General features: G+C 35.6%; 1 protein-coding gene across 6 annotated transcripts in view; it reads left to right on the top strand.

Moving 5' to 3' along the window:
• LOC105476003 (zinc finger protein, FOG family member 2) overlaps positions 1 to 27,576 on the top strand; it is a 503,988-nt gene that overhangs the window by 111,097 nt on the left and 365,315 nt on the right. For all 6 annotated transcript variants that reach the window (XM_024790960.2, XM_024790959.2, XM_024790966.2 and 3 more), the window contains one exon: positions 15,215 to 15,316. In XM_024790960.2, the coding sequence (XP_024646728.2) occupies positions 15,215 to 15,316 (102 nt within the window). The remainder of the gene's footprint in view (positions 1 to 15,214; positions 15,317 to 27,576) is intronic.

The raw sequence follows: 27,576 nt of genomic DNA, 5'->3' as shown, positions 1-27,576 counted from the left end.
AGGAGGGAGAGGAAAACATCTGAAGAAGGTTGGATATATGAAGTATAAAGCTCACTTTTTCAAGGTATTTTTACTGGGCATTTTCTATTAAACACTAATTGTACAGGATGTGTCAGTCAAAAATAAGGGTGTTTACAAAACCAAATAAAGAAAAAGGCTAACCTGAGTGAATTAGGGATGTTCTTAAAATATTTCTATCTTTTGGTACTTCTTGAAAGACTCTGTCAATATAAACCATTTTGCAATAAGTGGAGTTGGGATTTTGATAAGGGGCTATATTGAAAGCACGTTAGTCTCATTATACTAACTGAAAATTATATTGCCTTGTTTTAAAGAAATGCAATAAGCTACAGGTTCTCACTGCCTGTTTCTTATGATGTTGCTTTCAGGTAGTTTAAAAGAGTGAGGACACACCAAAATGTGTGTATTTGGGCAGAAGCCAGTAATAAATGGCAGGAATGTTTACAAATCCATCAAAACTATTTGGATAAGAACTTCAGCCTTGTAGAAATGTTTGCAAAGTGAACTCTTTAAAATAGTTTGACCTCAACACAAAATAAGACTAAATAAAAAACGAAGAAAGGAAGGAAGGAAGAGGGGAAAAGGGCATTGTTTGCAGGGAAAGCTCTGGGCACTGTGAAAACTTTTCACTTTTCTGAAGGAAATGCAGTACAACAGATGGTAAGAGTGGAAGTGAGATAAACATAGGAACTGGAAAAGTAAGCAATGCATTCTAACAGGTTCTATATCAAAGATCTGGAGAAGTAGAAAGATTAGACAAGGAACTGTTCTGAAACTTGACAGTGGCTGTATCTTAACAAGTCTTAGCACATAGCAGAGATGGAAAGTGGAATTGCACAGACAGTAGGCTGTGATTATATTTTTTCTGACAGAAAGGAAGGTCTCTTTAAGGATTATTTTTAATGATATAAATTTACCAAGCTGGAAATCTGTCATACAGATATATAACACACTTTGCTTTCTACGTATTTAACAATGCGATTTGATATAATTTCTGTTGTTGCTATATGATTAGCTCAAGATGGTATATTTTAGGTCTTAGGCAAATTGTAATTTTTTTCAATGCAAATTATGGCCCAGGCAAGTTAACCAATACTGAGAACGTATGTTACCTGTTTCTCGTAAGCATGGATATGTATGTGTGACCATATGTGATCCTGCATGTATAGAGGCAGAAAGATGACTACATAAATAATTTTCTCATTTCTTAAAGATACAGTGATCTAAGAAAGGAAAGAAAACATGTGCACAAGATAGACAAGGAAATATATATAAATATATATATATGTAGAATAGTGTTAAACTTGGGCCGATTAAGGAAGCAATGCATTCACTCCCAAGCTTCCTTATGGTAATGTGCATCATTCTAATGTGGAAACCATTCACCAGCACGCATCTGCCTCATTTAATCTGTGCATTCTGTACTCCTATATTCTGTATTGGTGGCTGACTCCTAAAGGGAATACCAAAATACAATAATCTTTAACGAGAAACAATTCTACAAAAATGCAAAATGACACACAAAAAATGGACAGGAAAAGTAGCTTATATGCTAAGGAAAACCCAATTCAGATGTGTTTTATCTACAATATTGGCAGTTGTGTTGGGTGACTTTTAAGATGCCCCTAAAAATATCAAATTACTAATAAAAGGAATGCATTTTGAAAAAGTATGTAGTATGCATCTTATTTTCACACCTAATGTTGTCAAATATATTAGATGTATTCATTCTCCTTTTTAGTTTATTTCACAATTGTTTAATTATTTTTCTATCAAATGATGAACCTAGGACAGTTCAAAACAGTGTGGGACAATTCTGAAACTCGGATAATTCAAATAAATATTAAGTGTTGCTTCAAAATTCTGAGGCTTCTTTGACAGGGGTTTCTGAACACCTGAGCACTGGGGCAGTACCGTTTATCTGAGAAAGATAGTTCTGACCTTTACTGTGGTTACTATGAGGTTAATGAAGCTTAAACTTCAGAACTCCTCATTTGGACAGATTCCTCACAAGGCCCTGCACCTAATTTTGTAAGTGGGACTTTGAATTCTTTTTCTTGAGGAGGCCCCCTGAATTGTATAAGCTTTGGTTTCCACCAAGCCTGAATCAACCCCTTTTAGTACCTGTAAGTATTAGTGATCTTCAAAGGAGACAACCAGGATCAAGAATGTTAAGTTTGTTTTCAACTTCCTAATTTGTTGGAAAACCAAACAGATGCACAAAAAGAGTTTGTATTTATATTAGATACCTGAATTCCAAATCTATTATCATTACAGGGTAGTTATCCTTTGCCTAAAGAGACCACAGATACTCATGAAAAGCCTGATTTTGAAAGTGCTATGCTAAAAAATGAAGAGAGAGGGAAAGAATGTCTACATTTCTGAAACTCTGGAAAATGCTGTGGGTACTATCTATGTTTTTCTGGTGTTATCACCAGCAGCCAAGAACCTGTTGCTGGCACTAAGGGAGGAGACGCTGTTGGAAGACCTTGTAGTAAAAATAGTCTGAATGCGTCTTGTGATAACTAATTTGGGACTATCTCTGGTGTTGGAAGCTAGATGTGCATCTGAGTTAGAAGGAGACTGATGGGACCTAGAATATTCTTTTTTTTCCCAGAGATGTGGAAACTCTGTTAGGATTAGGTGCAGCTGTAACAATAGGTTCCCAGAAGTGGCCACAGGACTCTTTGGCTTGCATCCCGTTGTCCACAACTTTTTTTTCTTTTTTTTGAGATGGAGTCTCGCAATGTCATTCAGGCTGGAGTGCAATGGTGCAATCTCGGCTCAGTGCAACCTCTGTCTCCCGAGTTCAAGCGATTCTCCTGCCTCAGCCTCCTGAGTGACTGGGACTACAGGTGCCCGCCACCATGCCTGTATAATTTTTTTTTTTTTTTGTATTTTTAGTAGATACTGGGTTTCATCATGTTAGTCAAACTCCTGCCCTCAGGTGACCTGCCCACCTGGGCTTCCCAAAGTGCTGAGATTACAGGCATGAACCACCACACCTGGCCCACAACTTATTTTTATGGTATGGTCCACGCTAAAAGAGAAGCCTCTGTTTTGTTGTCAGGTGGTCATATGCCCAACTCTAAATTATGTTACTATGGAGGGTTTTCAGTTTATGTAAAATGCATAGCTTTTATTTGCTTTGCTTGGTTATTAGAATAATTAATGAATGAAAGCATAATGGCAGTCAGTGCATTCAACATTCCTGTGTTAGCTTATCCAGTAAGTATTTATTGAACACCTGCTATGTCAGACATGTGAGACATGCTGTGGATACAGTGGTAAGTAAACACAGGCAAGGTCCTGGATATCGTAGAATTTACCTTATAGTGAGGAGGCAGACATTAATAAAATAATCATGCAAATGGTGCAGGGTGGTTTGATCTAGTGAGGAAGGTCAGAGAAAATGTCTTGGCCAGGCATGGTGGCTCACACCTGTAATTGCAGCACTTTGGGAGGCCAAGGTGGGAGGATTGCTTGAGCCCAGGAGTTTGACACCAGGTTGTCAACATAGGGAGACCTCATCTCTATAAAGAATAAAAAATAGAAAACCTGGCGGGGCATGGTGGTACATACCTGTGGTCCCAGCGCTTGGGAGGCTGAGGTAGAAGAGTTGCTTGGGCCTGGGAGTTTGAAGCCACAGTGAGTCGTGATAGTACCGTAACACTGTCCAGACTGGGTGATAGAGCAAGACCCTGTCTCAAAAAAAAAAAAAAAAAAAAAGAATGTGACACTTAAGCTGGAATAGAAGTTGGGGAGGCATTAACTAGGCAAAAAGAAGTCATAAGGTTTCAGGTAGAGGGAACAGCATGTGAGCGACACCAGCCTGGTGAGCATGCAAGGAGAGCAATAGAGATGGGTGTGAGTTGGACCGGAGAGACCAGGAAGGACAATGATCATAAGGCTAAGGACAGGAAATAGTAGAGATGAAGCATAAAGAGGAAGATAAATATTCTGAAAGCTGAAATATGAAATTGCAAATCTGAGCTTTCCATAAGCCATAGTAGAGAGAGAAAATGAAAGAGGAAGATAATTCCAGTGATGAAGCGGGAGGAAAAACCAGGATTTGTTAGGAGAAAGAAATGTTAGCCCTTATTTGTGAGTTCTGAGAGTCATTCGTCATTAGAGTGTTTGAACTAGTGTTATATAAAGGGCATTCAGATAGGGAACGATGCCTTTGTTAGGCCTAGAATATGCATTCTCTATTGGCTGCTTCTCCAGCCTTTGCATTTTGAGTGTGTGACTTAAAGTCCTATTTCACAATACAATGGAACACTTTGATAATGAGTGTTTGCTTACGAATAATATTCTTAAATAAACACAGAGGCAGACAAACAGAAGAGATAATGGGTTTTTACTGGCAGAACAACATAATTATGATTGGGTTATAGTACAGAATATCCTCATTTAGAGACCATAAGGTGTTACTGTGTCTCTTCTTGGAACAAGAAATGCTGTAGGTATTTAGAATCTTCTTCTGATGGGAATGACATTAGTTAGAGTGAGACTTTTTGAAGGGAAGGTAGAGGAAGGGATAATAAGAAAAAATATTTAAATATAAACTTTGAAATATAAATTTTAGAAACATTGTTTAAAATAGAATGTTGGACTGGGTGCAGTAGCTCATGCCTGTAATCCCAGCACTTTGGGAGGCTGCAGCAGGAGGATCACTTGAGGCCAGGAGTTTGAGACCAGCCTGGGCAACATAGTGAGATACTCATATCTACAAAACATAAACATAATTAGGTGGGCATGGTGGCTTGGGCCTCTTGTTCTAGCTACCTGAGGCTGAGGCAGGAGGATTGCTTGGGCCCAAGAGTCCAAGGTTACAGTGAACTGATTGCATTGCTGCTCTCCAGCTTTGGCAAGACTCTTTCAAAAGAAAAAAAAAAAATAGAATGCCTTGTTTTCCCACACTTGCTTATGTATCTCACCCTTTCATGTGCTCGTTGAGAGAAACAATGAGGAATAAAATTATCAAAAGACAATACTGATTAAAACTTGCCTTATTTTATCTCATGTGGAAATTTCCCTTATGCATCAAATCTTCAATGAACTTAAACTTTGAGTAAAACTCTTTTCATATGGAGGATAATATTGATAGCAGGGATAAATATTCAGTACTGTGTTCAATAATTCACTGTTCTTTCTTCTTCAGTTATCAGTACTTCAATTGTGACTTTTACATGATGTCGGTAAACATAAACATTAGTATTTTCAATATTTTCCCGTTACTAACTATGATGATACACTACAAATGACAGTAGTCATGCATTAACTATAGAAATTGAGGCTGGGCGTGGTGGCTCGCGCCTATAATCCCAACACTTTGGGAGGCCGAGGCGGATGGATCACGAGGTCCAGAGATCGAGACCATCGTGGCTAACATGGTGAAACCCCATCTCTACTAAAAATACAAAAAATTAGCCGGGTGTGGTGGCGGGCACCTGTAGTTCCAGCTAGAGGCAGGAGAATGGCGTGAACCTGGGAGGCGGAGCTTGCAGTGAGCTGAGATCGCGCCACTGCACTCCAGCCTGGGAGGCAGAGCGAGACTCTGTACAAAAAAAAAAAAAAAAAAAAAAGAAGAAATTGAGTTTCTTCTCAGCATGACAGTGTTAGCCCTGGACCACTGTTATCAACTGTTTCAGGATTGTTTCCTCATCTACATTCCTCAAATGTATAGCCAAATAAATGTGGGTTCTAGTCTTTTGATCTGCTTAATCTTTCATATTAAGGAATCTGAAACTACTGTCAAAATAATATTTTGTCAGATAGGAAAGCCCCAAATAGGTTACAAAAAAGTCACATGCTTTTTAAAAAATAATTGTATACTGAATATAACTACCCAGAAGATAGCAAAACTCTACATTTTATTATATGTAAGTAGTAAGTCAAAGGGAGATCTGAGTTAGAAAACAGGATGGGAATCCAAAAACATAATGGACATAATGGATCTGTTCTTTTCAAACAGTTGAAATGCTTTTTTTTTTTTTTTTTTTTTTTTTTAGGTATTGCCATAAAGGGGACAGCTGCATGTTTTTATTTTTGTTCCTGGAGATTAGAATCGTGTCTATAATTTGGTAACATAGAGTTAATTTAACATGACATTTCTGTTTGGATAATCTATAACCAAACAATTGTTTTAAGCTAGACAATATTGTGAGGCTATTAGGCAAAGCAAACATAAACTGAATCTTAAACTTTAATGTCCTCGCCCTTCAGTATGAGCTTCAGTTTTCTGTTTTTGACTGTTACAGTCCTTTAACCAAAGCTATCTTGTCTGATGATAAAACCATAAGTGTATGAAGCTCACACATTTTTCATCTCTTTTATGACCTTATCTTTCATGAGCTTCTTCTGTGAAGGTATCCTAACTATAGGAAGCACCTGGAAAACATATGTGATATCTATTCTCTGATAAGCAGTTGTGAACAAGAAAGTAGATCTGTCACTTCTGAACTGTTCATTGTTAAAAAATACTTTGATGATTTAGCTGATTGCAAAATACATTATAGGGATGACTAACAGCTACAGTAACACTCCTAGTCAAGAAAGTTCAATAGTTATATTGTACAAGAATTTCTATAAGAGGTTAATATTGATAGGAACTACATGGATTAAAAGAGCAAGGTTGAGAAGGGCTGTTTGCTTGCATGACTGCTTTCAAACACTGCTGCTATTCTGTGCTGAAAAAGTGACTGTCTCAGAATGTGGCAAATCTTTAATTTCTACAGAAGTATTTAACTTTCAGTGAAAAGGTGTTTGTTTGTGGTTTTTAAATTATTTTTGCCTGGCGAGTGGAGCCAAAGCTTTTACCACCTTACCAACAATACCTAATATGGTATTTAAAGATCCTGTTTCATGTGTTTCAAAGACTATATTCAAGTGCATTTCCCCGAGCCATTTATGCTATGCATTATATTGCTCAATAACACCTTCAATTTCCTCCTATAGGACTCTCATTGATTCTGAAACCTAGACTAAGAAAAATGGAAAGGCCCACAAAATACGTATGATATCTTTTAAAAGAGTAACAAAAGAGTTTAATCTTGTGACGGAAAACCATTAACTCCATAGCCATAATTTTAGAAATATTATAGATTTTGTTACTGCTTGACATTTATTCCATTTCATCATTTTATGAATTGGTTGCTGGATATATATAGTGGTTATCCCATTAAATATGTTTGTGCTTTGCTGAAAATGCACTGAAATTTCTATTTAAAAGTATATGAATAAAAAATCTAGAAAGTAAATGAATGGATGTCAAATGAGTTCCTAGCTCTTTCTGTAATTCTCTTCTTGGCATCTTTTTTTTCTGTCTTCCTTTCCTCTTCCTACCAACACAGCTCGTGAAGCAATATCTTAACAAGCTTGTCCTTATTATCTTGCTATTAATTATTCATTCCAGTTTTCCTAAGTTACTCTAGAGTACTGATTTCAAACATAGAATCAAAAATGGATAGAAGTAAAAAAAAAAAAAAAAAGTTTAACAATAAAGTCAATTTCATTTAAATCAGGAAGAAGCTTGGGTTAATATCAAAATAAAGTTATATTTATAACTTTTTCATGAGAATAAATATATTGGAAGGAAAGAAGCAAGTCTCTCTTGTGAGAAAAAAATAGTTTCTTAAAAGTAATTCAGAAATTTCATATTTGATTAAATTATTTTTAATCAGTTATTTTTCATTAGTAAAAAGCATTAAAAAATGAATTATGTCAAAACATTGCCATAAAAATAAGAACTAGTTTTCTGACATAAAGTTAGAAGATGAAGAATCTAAAAGTTGGAAAATTTTGACATTTTATTTATTAAATAGAAAGAATGTGCTGAAAGCAATTAATTAGCAAATGTAATGATATTGCCATAAGTTATGGTAAAAAGAATGAAACTAAAATCTAATTTTTTAACTGGTCAATGAGCAACGGTAATTGATTAACATTTGTATGTAGTTGATTTTACTAAGTGCCAAGTAAAATAGTAAACCGTAGGGAAAAAATAATGCTTATAAAATCAAATCGGTAAAACATTTTATTTTAATATGCAAGCGGCTGGGCACGGTGGCTCACGCCTGTAATCCCAGCACTTTGGGAGGCCGAAGCAGGTGGGTCACGTGAGGTTGGGAGTTTGAGACCAGCCTGACCAACATGGAGAAATCCCGTCTCTACTAAAAATACAAAATTGACCGGGCATATTGGTGCATGCCTGTGGTCCCAGCTACTTGGGAAGGCTGAGGCAGGAGAATCACTTGAATCCGTGAGGCGGAGGTTGCGGTGGGCCGAGATTGAGCCATTGCACTCCAGCCTGGGCAACAAGTGCGAAACTCAGTCTCGGGGGGAAAAAAAAAATTATGCAAGCATAATGAAGAAATGGGGCTTAAACATGATAAGGAGAAAGCAGCTGTCAGATCACATCCTGCAATCTCTGTTGCTTGCCATGTAGTTGACTTTGACGGTAATGTCCTAATAAGTTAGGGGCATGGTCTTTGGAGTCAGACTAACTTGGCATCAAATCCTGGTTCTGCCACTTACTAGCAGTGTGCCTGGGCATCTTTCCACATCTCTCCCCTTTGGTTTATTTTTCTGAACTATAGGAATATGAATACATGGCAGAGCTGTTGATGTGGTGTTTATAAAGCATTTAGCGATATACCTAGTGCTGAGTAGTGCTTGAGAGATGATATGTTTAGATTTAATATAGAATCTGATCTTGATGACATGATCTATACCTTATTCATCTTTATGATTTCAGTATTTTGCATATAGCAGATATTGAAATGAATATAAATTAAATTCTGATCCATTCTGTTTTCCACATCCAAATTTATCATTTCATATGAGATTCTTTTGTTTTAGTCATCTTTCTTTTTTAATTTGCATTCTTCCTTTAAAAAATATGATTAAATAATTAGAAAGTTTAAATTATTCTTTCCTCTCCAAATTTTTTTTATTAATGTGATATATATTGCATACACTTTACCTAGTTTTATAAGTAGCTTAAAAGAGGTACAAACTGTAATTTATTTTGAGCTGTTAAATGTGTATACTTAACTACTTTTGTAGTGCTTCTTTAAATACTCTGCAATACTTATTTTCAATATCTAATTATTTGTAATGCATGAAAAAAATTAGAGCAAATCATTCAATGAATCTAGGTTATCATTATTGAGTATTACTACCAAGTTGAAATCTAAGCTCTACAGTTCTGATCTGGCAGTTAAGTGACATTTAATGAAAGTTTTTTAATCATATGAAACTACTAGTTCAATCAACCCCTGAATAGGTTGAATTACAATATTTTCATCTTGCCATTTTCTTTTTCTATCAGATATTGGATGAGAATGATCAGGGGTAAATTTGGAATATATGCACGAAGGAAAGGACTTCACTCAGTCAGCCATTAGACAGTTGAAGTATTTTTCAAACTATTTCTTTAGTATCTTAAAACGTCTTCTGGATTATACTCTTACATCATTGAACTATCTGGTTTCACCACCTTCAAGCTGCCATGTTTCCTGCACAATAACTTAATTACCATAATCTTTCTCCTATGGAATTCTTTGGGAAGGTAGCTACCATTTTTAATCTTAAAAATTGTTTCTGGCTGCGAGTGGTGGCTCACGCCTGTAATCCCAACACTTTGAGAGGCCCAGGCAAGTGGATCACCAGAGGTCAGGAGTTTGTGACCAGCCTGGCTAACATAGTGAAACCCCGTCTCTAAAAATACAAAAATTAGACGGGCATGGTGGTGTGCACCTGTAATCCCAGCTACTCAGGAGGCTGAGGCAGGACAATCACTTGAACCCAGAGAGCGGAGGTTGCAGTGAGCCTAGATTGTGCCACTGTACTCCAGCCTGGGTGGCAGAGTGAGACTCTGTCTCCCCCAGCAAAAAAAAAGAAAAAGAAAAAGTTGTTTCTAGTCATGTAGCCTCAGGATATTAAACCTACAAAATTCAGTTTCACATCTTCAAATTTTCAGATATTTATTGGTTTCTTCCTCCAAGAAACTTCTGTGGCATCAAGTCTGGGTTTGTTGTCATGCTGTATGCTCCTGTCCCATCATGAACTTCTCCCCTCAAAGCACTTATCACACCGGCTTGCAATTCCCTATTGATCTGTCTATATCATACATTGGTCTATATGTGATGTTTGAGAGAAGTCCTTTGTTTTATATTCTCAGTGCCCAGCACAGTGCCTGGCCCTCAAAAAGCTGTGTTTTAATGAACTAATAAAGAACACTTTGTATCACTTCTGTGTAACAGAGGTGAACGTTTATCAGTTCAACTGGATCATTTTCTTTAAGTTCTAATTTTTGTGGTAACTCTGATTAATCAGCAATGTATTCTTCCAGACATACTCCTTTCTATTTTTTCTCATTGTTTTTTCTTCCAAAAATATGTAATTTGCCTAATAAAGTATTTTGGGGTAGACTTACCCATAGTCTCACAAAAAATAGGAGAGAGAATGTTTGAGATATTAGTGTTGTTACGGATGAGTAAGGGAGAACTCAAAAGACCCAAAGTCTGACAAGGTGCGCTCATAGGAACTTAGTCAATATAGGTTGGTTACTGTATTTGTATCACAGGGTCATATCAGTCCCCCCACTGAAATACCTCCAGTGCATCTCATTGCAGTCAACATGAGGGTGGAACTCCAGAATTCATTATATGACTTCTTCATGGTCAGTCTCTTTCTATGCTTCTGATCTCTGAATTTCTGTACTTTATGTCTTACCACTTGGAATTATTCATGAACTATCTTAATTGTAGGTTTTTATCAGTGACTACTGCTCTCATGCATATTGCCTATTTCCCCAACTAGATTATATAGTCCTCAACAGAAAGTACTGTTTGTTTTTCTTTTTCATATTTCTCATTGTATTTTCAAAAGTGTGTGTGAGTAATGTTCATGATTGGTTGAATTTTGCATGGCACCATAGGTTTCCAACAACTAAAATGTAAAAGTAAGATGCAGGAAGGCTTACTCCTTTGTGTGAATCTAAGGACAATACAGTTAATACCTGAATATAAAATAACTTCTCTAAGTGGTTCTGCTTAGATTTTATTCTCTGTGATCTGGGCCCTAGGCTATATAATTTTTAACAGTGTGGCTTCATGGTTGCTTGTTAATGGGTTGCTCTGGGATTATTATTCAGGTGTTCACGGTTCTCAACTGGAGGAGAGATGTAAAGAGAAAGGATGTTTTGGAAAGAATGCCAGACTAACAATTAGGAGACTCAAATTTAATTTCTAAACTTGTACAAACTGCTGTTCTTGGTGACCTTTATGATGCCATAGCCCTACTATCCTGCTTGTTGGGGAAAGGAGATTTACATAAAACTGCTTCAGTATGCCACCCCTGTGATGTATGGGAAGCACTTATTGCTGGAACATGAGATTTGGGGAAGTTCCTTATGCAGAAACTAATACGGTAGCTGTAAGGCCATGGATAAGGTATTGACCCTATCTGTGCATCAATTTCCTGAATAGTAAGTTGATCTAATTTGGGCTACATGATTTCCAAAGTCCCCTCTGGTTCTAAAATTCCTGTGTTTCAAGACTCATAAGGAATGAGAAAAGTGCTTGGAAGGGGTGGATGCTATTTAAAAACTTTAGGGTATATTCTCTATTCTTTATCATTGGGGAGCATGACTCCTTTTGTATACATCCCTGAATTAGCTCCCAGAGTGAAACTCCATTCAGTCTGTGGAAATGTAATCAAAAGGTCACTCATCTAAGTGGTAAATAGTTGTGTGGATTCTAGCCTCCATGAAAAATTAAGTGTTAGAAAGGTCAACATTTCTCCAAATTGGGTCAGGTATCCCTAGTGGCACTCAAGAAGATTAAGATGGTACACTGATATTTTATTAAATAGCCTTGAATCATTGGTAAAAAAGTTAAGTTTCTTATATTCTTTGTATATCAGTGAGAATGTCTCAATTTCATATTACCATTTATCACTTAAATACTCCTCTAGTACTTGCTACTCTTTCTAATACAAAGCAATGAGTTAGAAACTCAGAGTCTAAATAGACATGGTAGCTAGCATTTAATAGTATTATCCGTATTTTTGTTAAATCTATTTTTGTGATTACTTTCTACTTTTGGCATGTGATACTGATTTTCCCTTTGTAGTAATGATAAACTTTTTGATTTTCATATATGTTGTTTGTTTTTAAAATATATATTTTTTAAATTTATGAAATAAGTTATTAAAAAGTGAGTCAATTTAAAGAAAGTGTCACTCAAAATATTGCATACATGGTGACTGGCCCCAGATCATTAAAGTAGCATAAGAAGTTGGGAGGAAATGGAGTGTATTAGTAAGAGTCCATCAGGAAACTGATGATGTGGTCACTGGGTTTAACTAAAGGGATTTTGGTGAAGGGATAGTATACAAGGTGTGGGCAGGACTAGGGAAACAAACCAGGATTGGGAAGCATCTAAGTGTTCACCGTAGTCAGAAGCTTAGCACTTCTGGTCTCAAAAGACACGAGAGAAGATGCTGATGCAGGTGCAGGAGGGCACCATAGAACAGGAGCTCTAATTCTGCGATACAGTCACTGCTGGCAACTGAAGACCATCAAGAAGGAAGGGAATAAGGAATGAATACCTGACCTTTCTCCCCTCCTACCTCTGATCCTCTGCTATGCTGTCAGTGCCTCTGGTGGCTGAATTCAGAAATCAGAGGCCAAGGGAGCTCCAGTGTTGGAGTCTATAGTAGAGTTCAGGATCCCTGGGTCACAAAGCAGGGCCTAGAAGGAAGAGAGTGGATTGGGGCCAGCAAGAAGGGGCAAGCAGAGAATGCCAGGAGACATTAGGGTTCTCCACCAAGACTAAGGTTGTGATTCTAGTTATGCCAGTCTGCTAATTACATGACATTAGTTCACTACTTACATGTAGGCAGGGGTGATATTCAAAGACTACTGATAAGGCCTGGGATCTGACCAATCCAAATGGATACCATAAACCTTCTGCTCACCAGGCTTTCATCCCATGGTTCCTGGATTGAGAGAAGCTTTCATCCCATAGCTTCTGGATTGAGAGAAGCAGGAGGAGTCTCGGTAGAGAAGGGCCAGAGCAGGTACAGTCAGGCAGAAGGGAACTTGGTTAGTTCAGGGCTAGCATCTATGTAACCTGCAAAAAGGGGCACAGATGATAAACCCTTTTTTGTTCCTGAGCCTTTGTGCCTTTATGCTTGCTAAGACTTGATCTTATTTGTTTTAAAAACGTTTTAAAATATTGTTTTAAAAACTTGGACCTTACCTTGCATTTTCATTTGTCAACTTACTCTCCTTAATTGTGTTTATATTTTCAAAAAGGGACTGTCTTTTTCTGTAAATATGATACTGCTCCTACCACAGTTTCTTAAACATAGTAGATGCTCAATAAATATATTATGGAGGGAATTTCATTGGTATTCGTTCTGATAGTTCTGAAAGGAAAAGATAAATCAATTTTCAAAAATCTTTCAATTTCAGACATGAGATTCAGTGGTGTGGTTTATGTATTTTATTCTTTAATATCCACCAGAATCCATGCACTCTGTTAAGTAAACTGAGTTCAACAGAGCTGACCCTGGGTTTCTACATTCCTTCTCCTTACCTTTATTCCAGTTTTTAAATTTATTTTATGAAACTACACATAGAAATGAAAATAAAATGTATGGAATTTTAACTTCAAAACTCATATTAACATCACATTGTGTCATTTATCATAATCATGATTTCCGGAAAATTCTGTTTTTTCTAAGTTACTTTGAAAGTTTTTAGAAGGTCAATGTATTTTTTTTTTTTTTTGTATAATCATACGAAGATTTAAGTAGTATTACAGAGTTGGGCACCTATATGGAAAATAGTTATTGGATACTTCAGAGAAAGCCAGATAGGCAAGCAATTTAATTTTAAAATCTTGGCATTATTCACTGGGTGCGGTGACTCACACCTGTAATCCCAGCACTTTGAGAGGCTGAGGCAGGTGGATCACTTGAGGTCAGGAGTTCAAGATCAGCTTGGCCAACATGGTGAAACCCTGTCTCTACTAAAAATACAAAAATTAGCCAGGTGTGGTGGCGGGCACCTGTAATCCCAGCTACTTGGGAGGCTGAGGCAGGAGAATCGCTTGAACCTGGGAGGTGGAGGTTGCAGTGAGCTGAAATTGCACCACTGCACGCAAGCCTGGTGACAGCGAGTGCGACTCCTTCTCAAAAACAAGCAAACAAAAAAACAAAAACAAAACAAAAAAACTTGGCATTATTAAATTCAAGGCATAGTTGCTGTGATTTTAATATTTTTTTTTCTGTCTTCATATTTTCTTGTTATTTTGTTTTTATTTTATTATCATTTATGGCAACATATTAGTTAATATTTTAAAGTATACATTGTGTTAAAGTGGATTACTTTTCCTTAAAAGCAGCACATACTTTGCTACATTATCACTTAAAATGAAGGTACTCATTAATTAGACTTTTTACTTTTAAAATATGGTTGTATCCTTAAGGTTTCTCCTTTGCCATAACTTTATTTTTGCTCAGAATGTTACTGCCTTTTTAATGTGAAAATGATGGCATACAATTATAGAAACTAGTGTATTTATTCAAGCAAAAGTATAGCTTTATAGTTTCCTTTATTGTGAGGAGTTGAGTCACTGGCTAATCATTTAATTATGGCCTTTTATACTATATTTTTAAAACAAATAAGACCCAGTCTTAGCAAGCATAAAGCTGGGGAAAAATAAAAATGTTCTTCAAAGTAATCTAAATTCAACCAAAACCATAGATATGTCTTATTCTACGATCTTTATTTATCTGCATCTTATCTTTAGAAAAGTTACAATTTGGAAATAAATGAGTTAAGTTTTTCTATATCAAAAGTATTAGAAAAAAAATAAACTGCAATTTCATTTTCTTCTTATATATATTAAGAACTCCAAAGGAAATTTTACATGGAAATGTTTTTTATTGCTTATAGTACTTAACTTCATTCATTTATTGATAACAAATACTGATTGTCTTTATTGTGAAGCCACAATAGATATCAAAATAATCATGAACGTTTATTAGTATAATGACAATATGTATAGCAAACCTGTAATTAGATATATGATAAGGACAGCCCTTAATGAGGATGTGAATGTGAAAGAGAGGGCTTTGCTCATTTTCTTTCTCTCCTTGTGTCGGTGTTTTCCAGGTGATGATGAAGGAATCCAGGAGACAGCAGAATCAGATGGGGACACACAGTCAGAGAAACCGGGGCAATCTGGAGTTGAGACAGATGACTGGGATGGCCCAGGTAGGAGAGAATATTTAAAATTCAACCATCTTTACTACTGTTAGAAATACACATTTTTCTTTTTTTCCTGAACATTAATTAGCTTGCAAAAAATGTTTTTGTGTGTTCTGGTTATTATAAGAGCATTTAAATATAGATTATTATTTTAAAAATACTTTTTAGATTTTTGTTACATAAACTATAAAAACCAAAGTGCTACCATGGCTTGAAGTTTCCTTCATTTTTTTCTTTCATCTTCATGTAAAATTAGTCAATTCTACTTGCTTCTTTGAACAAAGGATTTTTAAGCTACATCCAAATTTAAATTGGGCACAATATTAAAGCTTAGAAACAAGAAACAATAGTACTTCAAAGAGTGATCATTTTCAGTTTAGTCATGTTTTAAGTCATAGGTTGAACCTCAATACATATTTAGAAGTTTAGAAAATATCAAAAGATGCCCCCTTTTGATCTAAGGTTTGGGTAACATTTTCATTTTGATGAGTAAAATTACACTTGATTTTAAAGAGCTTAACATTTTATCATTTAAAGAAAAACAAAAACTGATCAAAATACTCCACCACACAAATATAAATGTATGTAAATATGTAACAGAGAAAAGAACTCTGCAGAAAAAAGTCTTTACATTTGGTGCCAAGTAATTTACAATTGATAGTATATTTTTAAATGGAGACTATTATATCATAAGGCTTAAGAATATAAGTGAGTTCTGAAATAGTTTTAGCCATAATTTCCAAAGCAGTAACATTTTTCATTAAGAACGATCCCTATATTTCAATCACATTTTCACCCTTGCATGACTCTGCAAATTGCTCTCTGCTGTACGTGAAGAAGAGAGGAACTCCAGCAGTAATTTTCTGAAACCAGCAGCTGGAAAATATAATGCAAACAAAAATGAAGATAGAGTATATCTGATTATTATGATGTCATTTCTAATGTTATTCATCATACACACAAATGTTTGTATTCTGTATTCTATAACATAATGCTATACAAGATTTTAGATCAAAAATGTATTATTTTTAAAGTACCTTATTACCACATTTTAAGAGTTTAAAGGAAAATGTAGCCTTCTGGCATTTTCACCTTGTGGCATGATGCTTCTTCTCAATGTGGGGAAGGATTCCCTTGATTTAATAATAAAAAAAAAAAAATAGGAAAAAGATTTTTGGAACATCTTGGTTTTGTCATGGAGGTTACCTTTAACTTAAAAACAGTGAGTGAACTTTTATATCTTATAGTTATTATTATTATTATTATTTTTGAGACAGGGTCTCACTCTGTTGCCCAGTCTGGGGTGCAGTGGCATGATCTCGGCTCACTGCAGCTTCTACCTCCCAGCCTCAAGTGATCCTCCCACCTCAGCCCTGCAAGTAGCTGGGACTTCAGGCATGGACCACCACAACTAGCTAATTTTTATATTTTTTGTAGATACTGGGTCTCACCATGTGGCCCAAGCTAGTCTCAAACTCCTGAGCTCAAATGATCTGCCCGATTCAGCCTCCCAAGGGAATTACAGGCATGAGCCACTGCGCCCAGCCTCTTATAGTTCTTTTTTTTTTTGAGACAGAATCTCACTCTGTCGCCCAGGCTGGAGTGCAGTGGCATGATCTTGGCTCACCGCAACCTCCACCTCCCAGGTTCAAGCGATTCTCCTGCCTCAGCCTCCCAAGTAGCTGGGACTACAGGCGTGTGCCACCATGCCCAGATAATTTTTTGTATTTTTAGTAGAGATGGGGTTTCACCATGTTAGCCAGGATGGTCTCGATCTCCTGACCTCATGATCCGCCTGCCTTGGCCTACCACAGTGCTGGGACTACAGGCATGAGCCACTGTGCCCAGCCATAGTTCTTTATTCATAGAATTAAGTATGTATATGTTAATTTAGAAGCGTTTTTACATTTAAAATTAAATTAGATGGTTTTTTAGATATGCCTGCTTGCAGAAAGGTACATTCTGCCTTACTCTTACAATGGGGAAAATTTGTGGGGAGTGGGTTTTTATCTTTGTTTATGTCTGGGGCCCATAGCTTTTCCAGTGACTTGGGAGTAAGCAAGCAAATTTTAGGGGATAAAATGCCAAACACAGGCTCTACACCCAGTGCTACCTTTTTCAGGAAGCTTTTCAACAAATAAAGTTGTATTTGTGGCTAAAAAAAGAGAGGGAGAGAAAGTGAACAAGGTGAAGAATTATGCTGTCATTCAAAGTGAAGAATTTTCCATTTTCATTTAAATTTATCAATGTATTTAATTTAATGTTGTTTTTATTTATTTGATATTGGTAAAAAAAACTTTATACTCTTTTCTGGGCACATGTGGTTATGACAAAACTTTGAAGAGAAAATACATGACTCTAAGCAGGTATGCCTACAAAAAAATTGCTTCTTTGTCTATTATAAAATGAGTAATAATTTTTTCTCCATACATATTTAGCCAAAAAAAGGGTTTTACTATTATAAAACTCCCTGAACTGAAGTTGATTCGTAACAAAATAATATCCATTTATTTACTTTTCACGGTAGAATATTCATTAATTTCCTTTGATCAGGAGATTTGGGAGAAAGTACGGGGTATTTTGTGTTTTGGCTATTGCATAAACAGCAATTACTTCGATGTTACTACCGCAAGTTTTGTTAGTAATGAAACAGTATTGGCATTTTCCAACTGTAGTCAGGAGAGAAAATTGTGCAACTTTTAGTAATAGTTTCCAAACATATTAGAAAACGGGCTTTACTGATGGTTACCCCATTTACCCTGATATGATTATTACACATTGTTTTCCTGTCTTAAAATATCTCATATGCCCCATGAATATATACACCTACTGTATGCCCACAAAAATTAAAAATTAAAAAAAAATAGGCTTTAGATTCCATGGGTTTAGGTTCAATTCTGGATTTAATACTCACTAGCTGGGAGATGTTTGGCAAAAAAATTGGAATTTTGGCAAAAAAAATAAATTGTTCTCTCTTTGCCTATATCCTCATTTGTAAAAAATAGAAAATAATTTTAACAACTCTTAGAGAATTAAATCATATCATATACATAAAATGCCAGTGATGTACTATTGTGGCTTTGCAGTTGTTGAGTCTTGAAGCAGAACTTTTTAAAATTCTTCTTAGAGTTTCTAATGCCCAGTAGTACATCTGATGAAATAAAGAGAAAAGTTTTGTTATACTGAGTTGAGCCACAAATTATTGATTAAGATATGAGGTACTGAAACAGATTTGGATTTCAAGGTCTTCTAATTTTAAGGTTCTCCACCTCAGTTCTGACATCAACCTAAAAGAGATGGTTTTCTCTAAAAAGAGAACAGAATCAAAGGACGGGGAAATTATCTAAAGAATTTGAGGCATGGAGCTGACGTCATTTAAGATGGATGGATCAGGATTTATCTTTTTTTTTTAAGAGTTGAATTGATGATGACTCCACAACCTTTCTTGATGGCTGAATTAAATAATGAATCAACTCCCATCTGAAGTGTTCCATTTTATCAAATGCAGATCCCACAGTGGAAAGTACTTTTTTCTTATGTTATTCAACTAAAAGATATGTTTTGTTATCACTATTGCTCACACCTTTGTTAGCTGTTATGATTAAGTGTAACCTAAACAATCTTTAAGAAAATTACCTTACAGGTAAACGTTTCTGTGGTGGAATTCTTTCATGTTTAAATGTTTCTGATTCCTATGTAAGCATACTTCAAGTTCCTATGAATCTTTCATAGTTTGAATGAAAAGCTAGACACACACTAAGCTAGGAAGGTTCAGGCCAATATAAAAGTCATTATCTCATTATTTCAGTATCTCTGATATCTGTTTTTTAATGTAATTGTTCTTTCTTGCTTATAAAATTTTACTTGGACACTTCTTTGCTTGGAATCTAATTCACAGAACATTTACTTTTCACTATTCTGGTTTTTCATCTGTATTTGCCCATATTTTATTTATAACATCTGTCTTCTTTTAAGTAAACATCTTTTCTTTTCTTTGTCCTCACAAATTTTATGTTTTATCACTATCACAAGTTCTTCATTTACCAATATTCTTATACGTCTAAGTATTCAATAAATCTTTATCTTGCATGTATTGTAATAATTGTTTAGAGTACTTGGGAGAAGTTCAAGGTGTAACATGATGCTGTCCGTATTCTCATTTTTTGGATATCATTCCCCTCCTGTAGGCTTCTTTAATTATTCATGTACCATATTTGAGTCACTGATGCAATAATTAAGCATCTCATAGACTGGAGAGTAGAGTATGGTTTAAACTACAGAATGAAATGTACAGATTTTAGATTCTGGCATGTTAAGTTCAGAAGTTCAGGCCAAGCTTCAGTTTCCTTATCTTTAAAATGGGAATAATAATAGCTTGAAATAACGTGATGAGGATGAAATTTGAAAGAGATGATATTTACAAAGTGTCCAGCACAGAACTTGGGAGAGAATAGGACTTGCTAAATATGTGAGTGGTCTTCCCTTACCCTAGGACTGAACTTTGTTAAACAGTTTTCACTCCATCCTTTCAGACAGACCAATGGTTGGAATGTTGACCTTATTTTGAAAATAGTGTTTACATCCCTAGCGATCTTAAGAACCACATTCCATGACCGAAGTCTGTTTTATGTACTTGTATTTAGGAGACTAGGGAAAGAAAACTTAGGTAAATCTTTTATAAATCTGTCATCTACCTTTATGAAACAAGCACCTTAAAAGTCACATCTTACTTACATCAACTTTCAGTGTGCTAATTCTCTGAATTACTTTATTAAAACATAGTTACTTCTTTTTGCACTTGGGAATAGTGAAAATCTGATTTGTCTGGTACAATATTGAATGAAATCTTGGTCTTACCATCAGGCTTACAGCAGCTATAATTGAAACTTCCAGGAGCTCTAATAAAGGAAAATATCATGCTACTTAAATATGCAAATAAGTACGTGTACCCCCCCCCCCCATAACATGTCTTAATGCAGACATACACAGGTATAACATTTTGAGCAGGTATTCAGATTCTTTGACACACTTTTCAGGATAAGTATATACCTCTGTTTAAATAGATTTTAACATTTATATGTTAAGCTTTGGGTCATTTCAATAAAAATGAAGTAGAAAATCAAACACTATATTGATGATTCGTGAATTAATATAATAAAATTTGCAATCTTTTTTTGAATTATACATTTTCAAATATTAAAACTTGCTTTTACACTAATAAGTCAGAGTATGCATCAAAGGTAAATTATTTTGGGGTAATGTCATGAATGGAGAAGACCAAAAACATCCCTCTGTTTATATCTTGGCTCTGCCACTTATCAATTTTGTGACGTTGAGCAAACTATTAACACTCCAAGGCCTCAGTTTCCTTGTTTGTAAAATAGGGCTAATAATAATAACTACCTCATTAATGAGATTTAACATCTGAAGCATGGAGCACAGAGCTTCCTAAGTGCTCAATTAATTACTCTTAATATTACTTTTACTATCATTTCAGCAATTGTACCTGTGTGGCCATTACAATGCCTTACATGTAATAAGTCCTTGTTAAACATTAGCGCAGTGAGTTAATTTGGCAAAATGATTTTGCAATGTAAAAGTCATTGTAGGATTATGTTAAGTATGTTCTATTCAATCTGACTTAAAACATGATTCAATTCAATAATTTTTAATGTAAATAAATTTTCAAAAATAAATGTCTAGGGCAAAATCAGACCTGTCTACTTGTTGCATCTTGACTTAAAATTGGTCAAGGTATCTGTAAATAAGTTGCTTTATACAGTTGCTGTTCAACATGATGGATATAAACAGATGATCAGGCAAGTTCTGCTTTGTACTTTAAATTAAACTAGTAAGATGATCACTTTTGCATAAAGTGAAACTGTAGCCAGAAGACCACTATGAGATAGAAGCACACACTTAATGATACAGCTTTTTCGCCCTCTTTACTAGTCCAAAGAAGGGCTTGAAGATTACAGTTCTGATTTCGTTTCCTTTTTGATTGGGAAAATGTGGTAGATATAAGATCTGGGAAATGCCATTTGAAGTAAATTAACAAAAACCTATGAAACATAGTTAACCATAGATATAGTCTGACAGTAAGAAGAATATTGTGAGAAGCGGAGGAAATCCTAGAATGACTGTGTATTACTCTGACAGTGAATTGGTATTATCTCTGCTATCAGATAATGCAGTTATCATTAATTTTCACATTTGCATTTCAATCTTTGGAAGGAAATGACTCTTGCCGGATGAAGATAAGAGCTCTGTACCACTATAATGAACCATCATTTTATCTCAATGCTTTGTGTCCATATGAAAATGAGGCAGAGAGGAGTGTGTGTGTATGTGTGTGTGTGCTCACATGTGTGTGTATGGGGGGGTCAGGAAAATATTATAGCAAAGTGTCAAAAACTGGTACAGACTTTTGAGCCCTTTGTGAAACAAGAGGGGGTAAAAAATAAACCTTTTGTAGTGTCGTTAAGTGGATATTGGATTAAAAGATGAAAGCCTGACTCTTTGTAGAACAGAATGCCACAGGAACACGGTAACAAAGTTCTCTTTTATTCCCTACTCCAATTTGCACTCTCATACAGAATTAGGACAGACATAAACACAACCAAAAAGAAAAGAAAAAAAAAAAAAGTAGGTTGGATCACTGTTTGGAAAGGCAGCTAATGTCTTTGATTCATAAACAACTTTATGAAGTATATCAATTTATTATTACTATTATGATGATTTTACTTCTTCAGCTGTGTAAGAATGGGAACTAAGTATATTTAGATAGTGGCTTGTTTTAGAGTTTGCAAACATCTAATTTGTTTACATAAGTTAAATTGAGAAATTCATGTTAAAGATAATGAATTTAAGATAAATTTTCTTTGGACCTTTTCATTGCAGTGACCTTTTCATGAGACACAGTACTGGAAAATGGATACAGTGCCAAATTTTATGATTATCTTATGGTCCCCAAAATATATGACAATTCACTATTTGCAGTTGAAGCTCCCTCAACTAAACTACAATTTCTATCCCTCTCTAAAACTTACTGATTGAAGCAGTTTTTGTTTCAGTTCTATACCACCAAATTTATATGTTCAAATTCTAACCTTCAGTGCCCCAGAATGTGGTATTCTTTGGAAATAGGGTTGTTGAAGATATAATTGGGTAAGATGAGGTCGTAGTAAAGTAGGGTGGACCCTTGATCCAATATAACTGGTCTTCTCTGGGAGACAACGCAGGAGAATGCCTTGTGGAGATAAAGGCAGAGATCCCCATGATACTTCTACATGCCAAGGAAAGCTACAGATTGCCAGTAAACCACCAGAAGCTAGAGGAGAGAGGCATGGAACAGATACTTCCTCACAGCCCTCAGAGGGAACCAATCCTGTTGACACCTTGATCTTGGACTTCTAACCTCCAGAACTGTGAAACAACGAATTGCTGTTGTTTCAGCCACTCAGCAAACTGATACAGGACCCAGGAGTTAGAAAGAAACGGTGTGGGCAGTCACTTGTATGCTTCCTAGGCATACTTTTTACTATAATTTTTACTTTATTTTAAATATTGTCTAAACCAATGAAATACGTTCACACAAAATATATTATTTCTATGAAAACTATGTTGAAACCTTCAAAAGACTGGATAAAGGAAAATCACTAAAAAATGTAGGTATGGTCAAAAAAACTTTGAATAATTTGCGAGAAAAATCTTACAAAATATTAAAGAAACTTCACTTAAATAGCTTTGCAAAAGCTTTTACATCCTCCATTCTAATGAAACAAACTAGAAATCATACATGAAGAATGTGAATGCTGTTTATACAAGTGAAACACAAATTGGTTGGTCTATACAAAATGTCTAGACCCTATATGAAAAGTTTGATGCTTTTATGTATTATAAAGTAAAATATAATGCTTATAACACTATTTTTAAAATATTTCTATGGTTTGGCTATTTTGATTAAATAACCACTACCCACCCCAGTTGTGTTCACTAACAGGGTTTTACTGTGTTCCTTCTCATTGAACCATAATTCGGCTTAGAATGCATCTCAACAGGGCACTTTAGAAAGACACTACCCATCAGTAGGAATTGGTATATAAGAAATATCTTTGCCATTCCTTTTATAATCTCTATTATTGAAATGTATGCACTGTCCAGGCACAGTGTCTCATGCCTGTAATCCCAGCACTTTGGGAGGTCTCGGTGGGAGGATCTCTTGAGCCCAGAAGTTTGAGACTAACCTGGGCAACATGGTGTAACCCTCATTTCTACCAAAAAATTTAAAAACAGTAGCCAGACCTGGTGATTGGCACCTGTGGTGCCACTTGGGAGGCTGAGGTAGGAGGATTGCTTGAACCTGGGAATTTGAGGCTGTAGTGAGCTGTGATCCTGCTACTGCACTCCAGCCTGAACAACAGAATGAGACCCTGTCTCAAACAACAACAACAAAACAACAAACAAACGAAACCCAAAATTATGCATTAAATATGTATGTTGGACGAGGGATTATTGGCATTGATTTCTTTGTACCAGTATTGTGCTCTGAAAATATATGTGAGAGTAAATTGACTCTCGTATTTGGAAAGCTGAGAGAAAGAAGTAAACCTGTTTTATTTTTATTTTGTCTAGTTTTAAAAAGAACTTAAGTGGGTTTAAAATATAAGTAAAGATCAACACAATGATATGCATTGGAAGTAGTTTAAAATCATGAAAAATAAAATAGATGCATAGAGATATATACAATTTGATATTAATGTGCCACAAATTTGGAACTAAATTACTAGAAGGATAATATTGACTGAGGACATAGATAAATTAGTTAGGGCAAGTTTATGTTTTCAGCTACATATTTAGTATCAACTATATGCAACACTCAGTGTTAGGCCCTAGGATATATGGCAGTACATTAACCAGAGTGGTCTCAACTTCAGAGAGTGTATGTTCTACCAGAAATTGAAAATTGTTTTAATAATGATTCTTGAATGCTTATTGCATATGTGATAGCTGTTCTCTAGAAGTAACTTAAATGATATCGTAAAACTATATTATCCGTGGTGGGGCTAGCCCAGTCTGGTGGAACGAGATTCAGTAATGATTCCTGTGAGGACCAATCATTTTTAACTTAATTTGTTTTTATTTTTATTTTTTATATTTTAATATGCAAAGTTTTAAACATCCGTCAAAGAAGAGGGAAGAGTACAATGAATTCCCATGTACCCATTGCCCAACTTCAAAAGTTATCAACTTTTAGCTAATCTGGTTTCATCACTTCCTTCTAAATTTTTTTTTCTAGAGTTTTGTTTTGTTTTGTTTTTCTTTTTGAGATGGAGTCTTGCCCTGTCACCCAGGCTGGAGTGCAGTGGCGCCATCTTAGCTCACTGCAGCCTCCGTCTCCTGGATTCAAGTGATTCTCCTGCCTCAGCCTCCCTAGTGCACCACCACACCCAGGTATTTTTTTTTAATTTTTATTAGAGATGAGACTTCACCATGTTGGCCAGGCTAGACTCGAACTCCTGGCCTTAGCCTCCCAAAGTGTCTAGAGTATTTTAAAGCGAGTTTCAGAAATCGTGTCATTTCACTCATAGGTTCTTTGATAGTCTCTCTAATAAATGAGGACTTTTGCTTTAAACAAATATCAATATAACACATAAAATACCAATATAACACATAAAAATATTCTTAATATTATCTAAAGTTCAATTCATTTTCAAACTTCCCTACTTATCTCAAAAAATGTCTATGGTTTGTTCATTGGAATCAGGATTCAACAAAGATCCACCTATTGGTTTATATGATAAGTCTTTTCGAATGTATAGCAGTCTCTCTCCCTCTACACTTAACCCCCACCCCCCATACACACACTTATTTGTGGACATGAAATTTCTCCTGGAGTACTTTTCATGTTCTAAATTGGGTAGATTGCATCCTGGTGGTGTTGTGTAGCATGTTCTTCGATACCCCACATTTCTTGTAAATTGGTTGTTAATCTAGATCCTTGAGTAAATTCAGGTTTACTATGGTGGGCATCAATACTGCATACACGTTGGTGCTTTTTACTGCTTTATATCAGCAAGCACATAAAGACTGGGTGCCCAACTGCATGCTCCAGTGCACTACCAGTACAAGCGTGTGATGTACTGTGCGGTGGGAATGCTCATATGTACTGTCGCTCCAATTACACTTGTAGTGATTGTACAGTGTATCCGGTGGTTTAGGTGTTTTCAGCCTGATCCGATGTTTGTCAAGTTTCTGATCAGCTTTTCCGTAGTAATTATTGCCAGGTTCCATTGTATCTATAGGATTTGCAAAATGCTGATTTTCACATTTTGCCATTGTTTGTCTGAATTTATTAGCTAAAATTATTATCTAAAATTGTTATCTTAGGAAAATCTTCCCTTCTTCTATTTGGTTTTCCTTAAATACTGTTCATAAAGAAAGGGGAGGATAAATGCATCATTCTCATTATTTACAAATTTGTGGAATAGTGAATTGGTGCCTTCGCCCTCCAAAAGTGACTAAGACCTCAGGGTGGTTTCTGAGATCTTTTGACATGAATGAACATAATAGACTTTGATAGCCCATTTTACTCCTGGCATGATAAAATGTCAGAGGTTCATCTTGTTAGTTTTCCGTTCTAAACCTGGGGTGAGCTGTTTCTCCAAGGATCATGGGTTACTGTTCCTGGGATTTGGTACAAGATGAGCATCTCAAATCTGAAAATTCAAAATCCAAAATGCTGAGTACATGGTATTCAAAGGAAATGCTCATTGAAGCATTTTGGAATTTTGATTTTCTGATTTGGGATGCTCTACAAGTAATGCAAATATTCCAAAAAATTTTTAAAAATGTAGAATCCAAAATATTTCTAGTTCCAAGCATTTCAGATAAGAGATACTCAAACCTCAATCTAGGTAAAAGGGGTGTAAAGTATTTATTTAAATTAAGGTCTGAAAGAGAAAAAGGCATTATTAGTTGGACAGAGCATGGGAAGGGAGTTTGAGCAAAAACTGGGATTAGAATAACCTGGGCAGAATATGCAGCATTTTCAAAACCCTTGTCATGGGAAGGAAGGTGAATTCAAGGCCATTGTGGTTCGAGCTAAGAACGCCAACCAAGAGAGTGGTGTAAGAGGAAGCAGGGTTCAGATTCTTCAGTGCCTTATAGTCTGTAATACTATTGTTGGATTTAAACTCAAAGCCAACCTGAAGACATAAAATGCAGAGAAGTCACATGCTCATATTTGCATTAAGAATAAAAAAAGAAAGGACACTGATGACTATGTAGAGAGTGGACAGAAGGAAGTAAAAATTCACTGGCCTTATCAAGAGGTCACAGTGGCTTGTAGAGAGCGCTTTATATATTTGTTAGTGTCATTATATGTGACTTTCTCAATGTAGAATATTTTGACACCATTTACTGAGGTAAGGAAGACTGAAGGAAAGGCATGTTCATGGAGTAAGATGATGAGTTGGATTTTTAATATGGCATGTTTTTTATTTACTTGAGATATCCAAATGGAGCTGTTGAGTAGAACATTGGTAATAGCCAGGAGCCTGGAAGAAAGGTCTGGGATAGAGGTATAAATTGGAGAGTTAGCAATGTACTCATGGCAGTGGAATTCTTGGGAGAAGATGAAATTGCCTAGTATAGAAATATAAACCAGAGGGCTGCAAAACAAACCTCTATTCCCCAGAGATAGGAGACAGAAATTCCCTATCTTTAGGGGAAGGATAGAGGAAGAAGAGTCATCGAAGAAGACTGATAAGCAATGGCCAGAGAAGATGGGGAAAACCAGGAAAATGTTTTTTGTTTTTGTTTTTTAAAGAAGGAAGGGGCTATGCCTGGCTTAAATGGTGCTGAGAGGCCAAGATGGAGAGTTAAGAATTTCCTTAAATTTAGTGACATCCAGATATTAGTGATTTTAACTGGAACTATTTCATGGAGCTTTGGTGGCAGAAACAGGACTCTGGTAGGTTCAAATGAGAGGGAAAAACAAGCACATGGAATCAGCTGTAGTAAACAACCATCGTTGATAAACAAACATGTAAAATATATATTGTAAAATAAATATACAAAATAAATTTTATTGGTAAATTAATGTATAAAGTACTTAGATTTCTTTAAAACTCTCTGGTAATTGAATAAAATTATTCATTATCATTTACCTCTTATTTTTGCCTAAGAATTTTCTAAACTTCTGAATTTAGGAGTATGCTTACAGAGAAATTTGTATTCCTGTGTTAAAACTACTCTGAATCTAC

Source organism: Macaca nemestrina, chromosome 8 (assembly GCF_043159975.1).
Source record: "Macaca nemestrina isolate mMacNem1 chromosome 8, mMacNem.hap1, whole genome shotgun sequence".
NCBI classification, from domain to species: Eukaryota; Metazoa; Chordata; class Mammalia; order Primates; family Cercopithecidae; genus Macaca; species Macaca nemestrina.
Note: the sequence above shows the minus strand (reverse complement) of the source record. Positions and strands in the feature narration are given on the sequence as shown.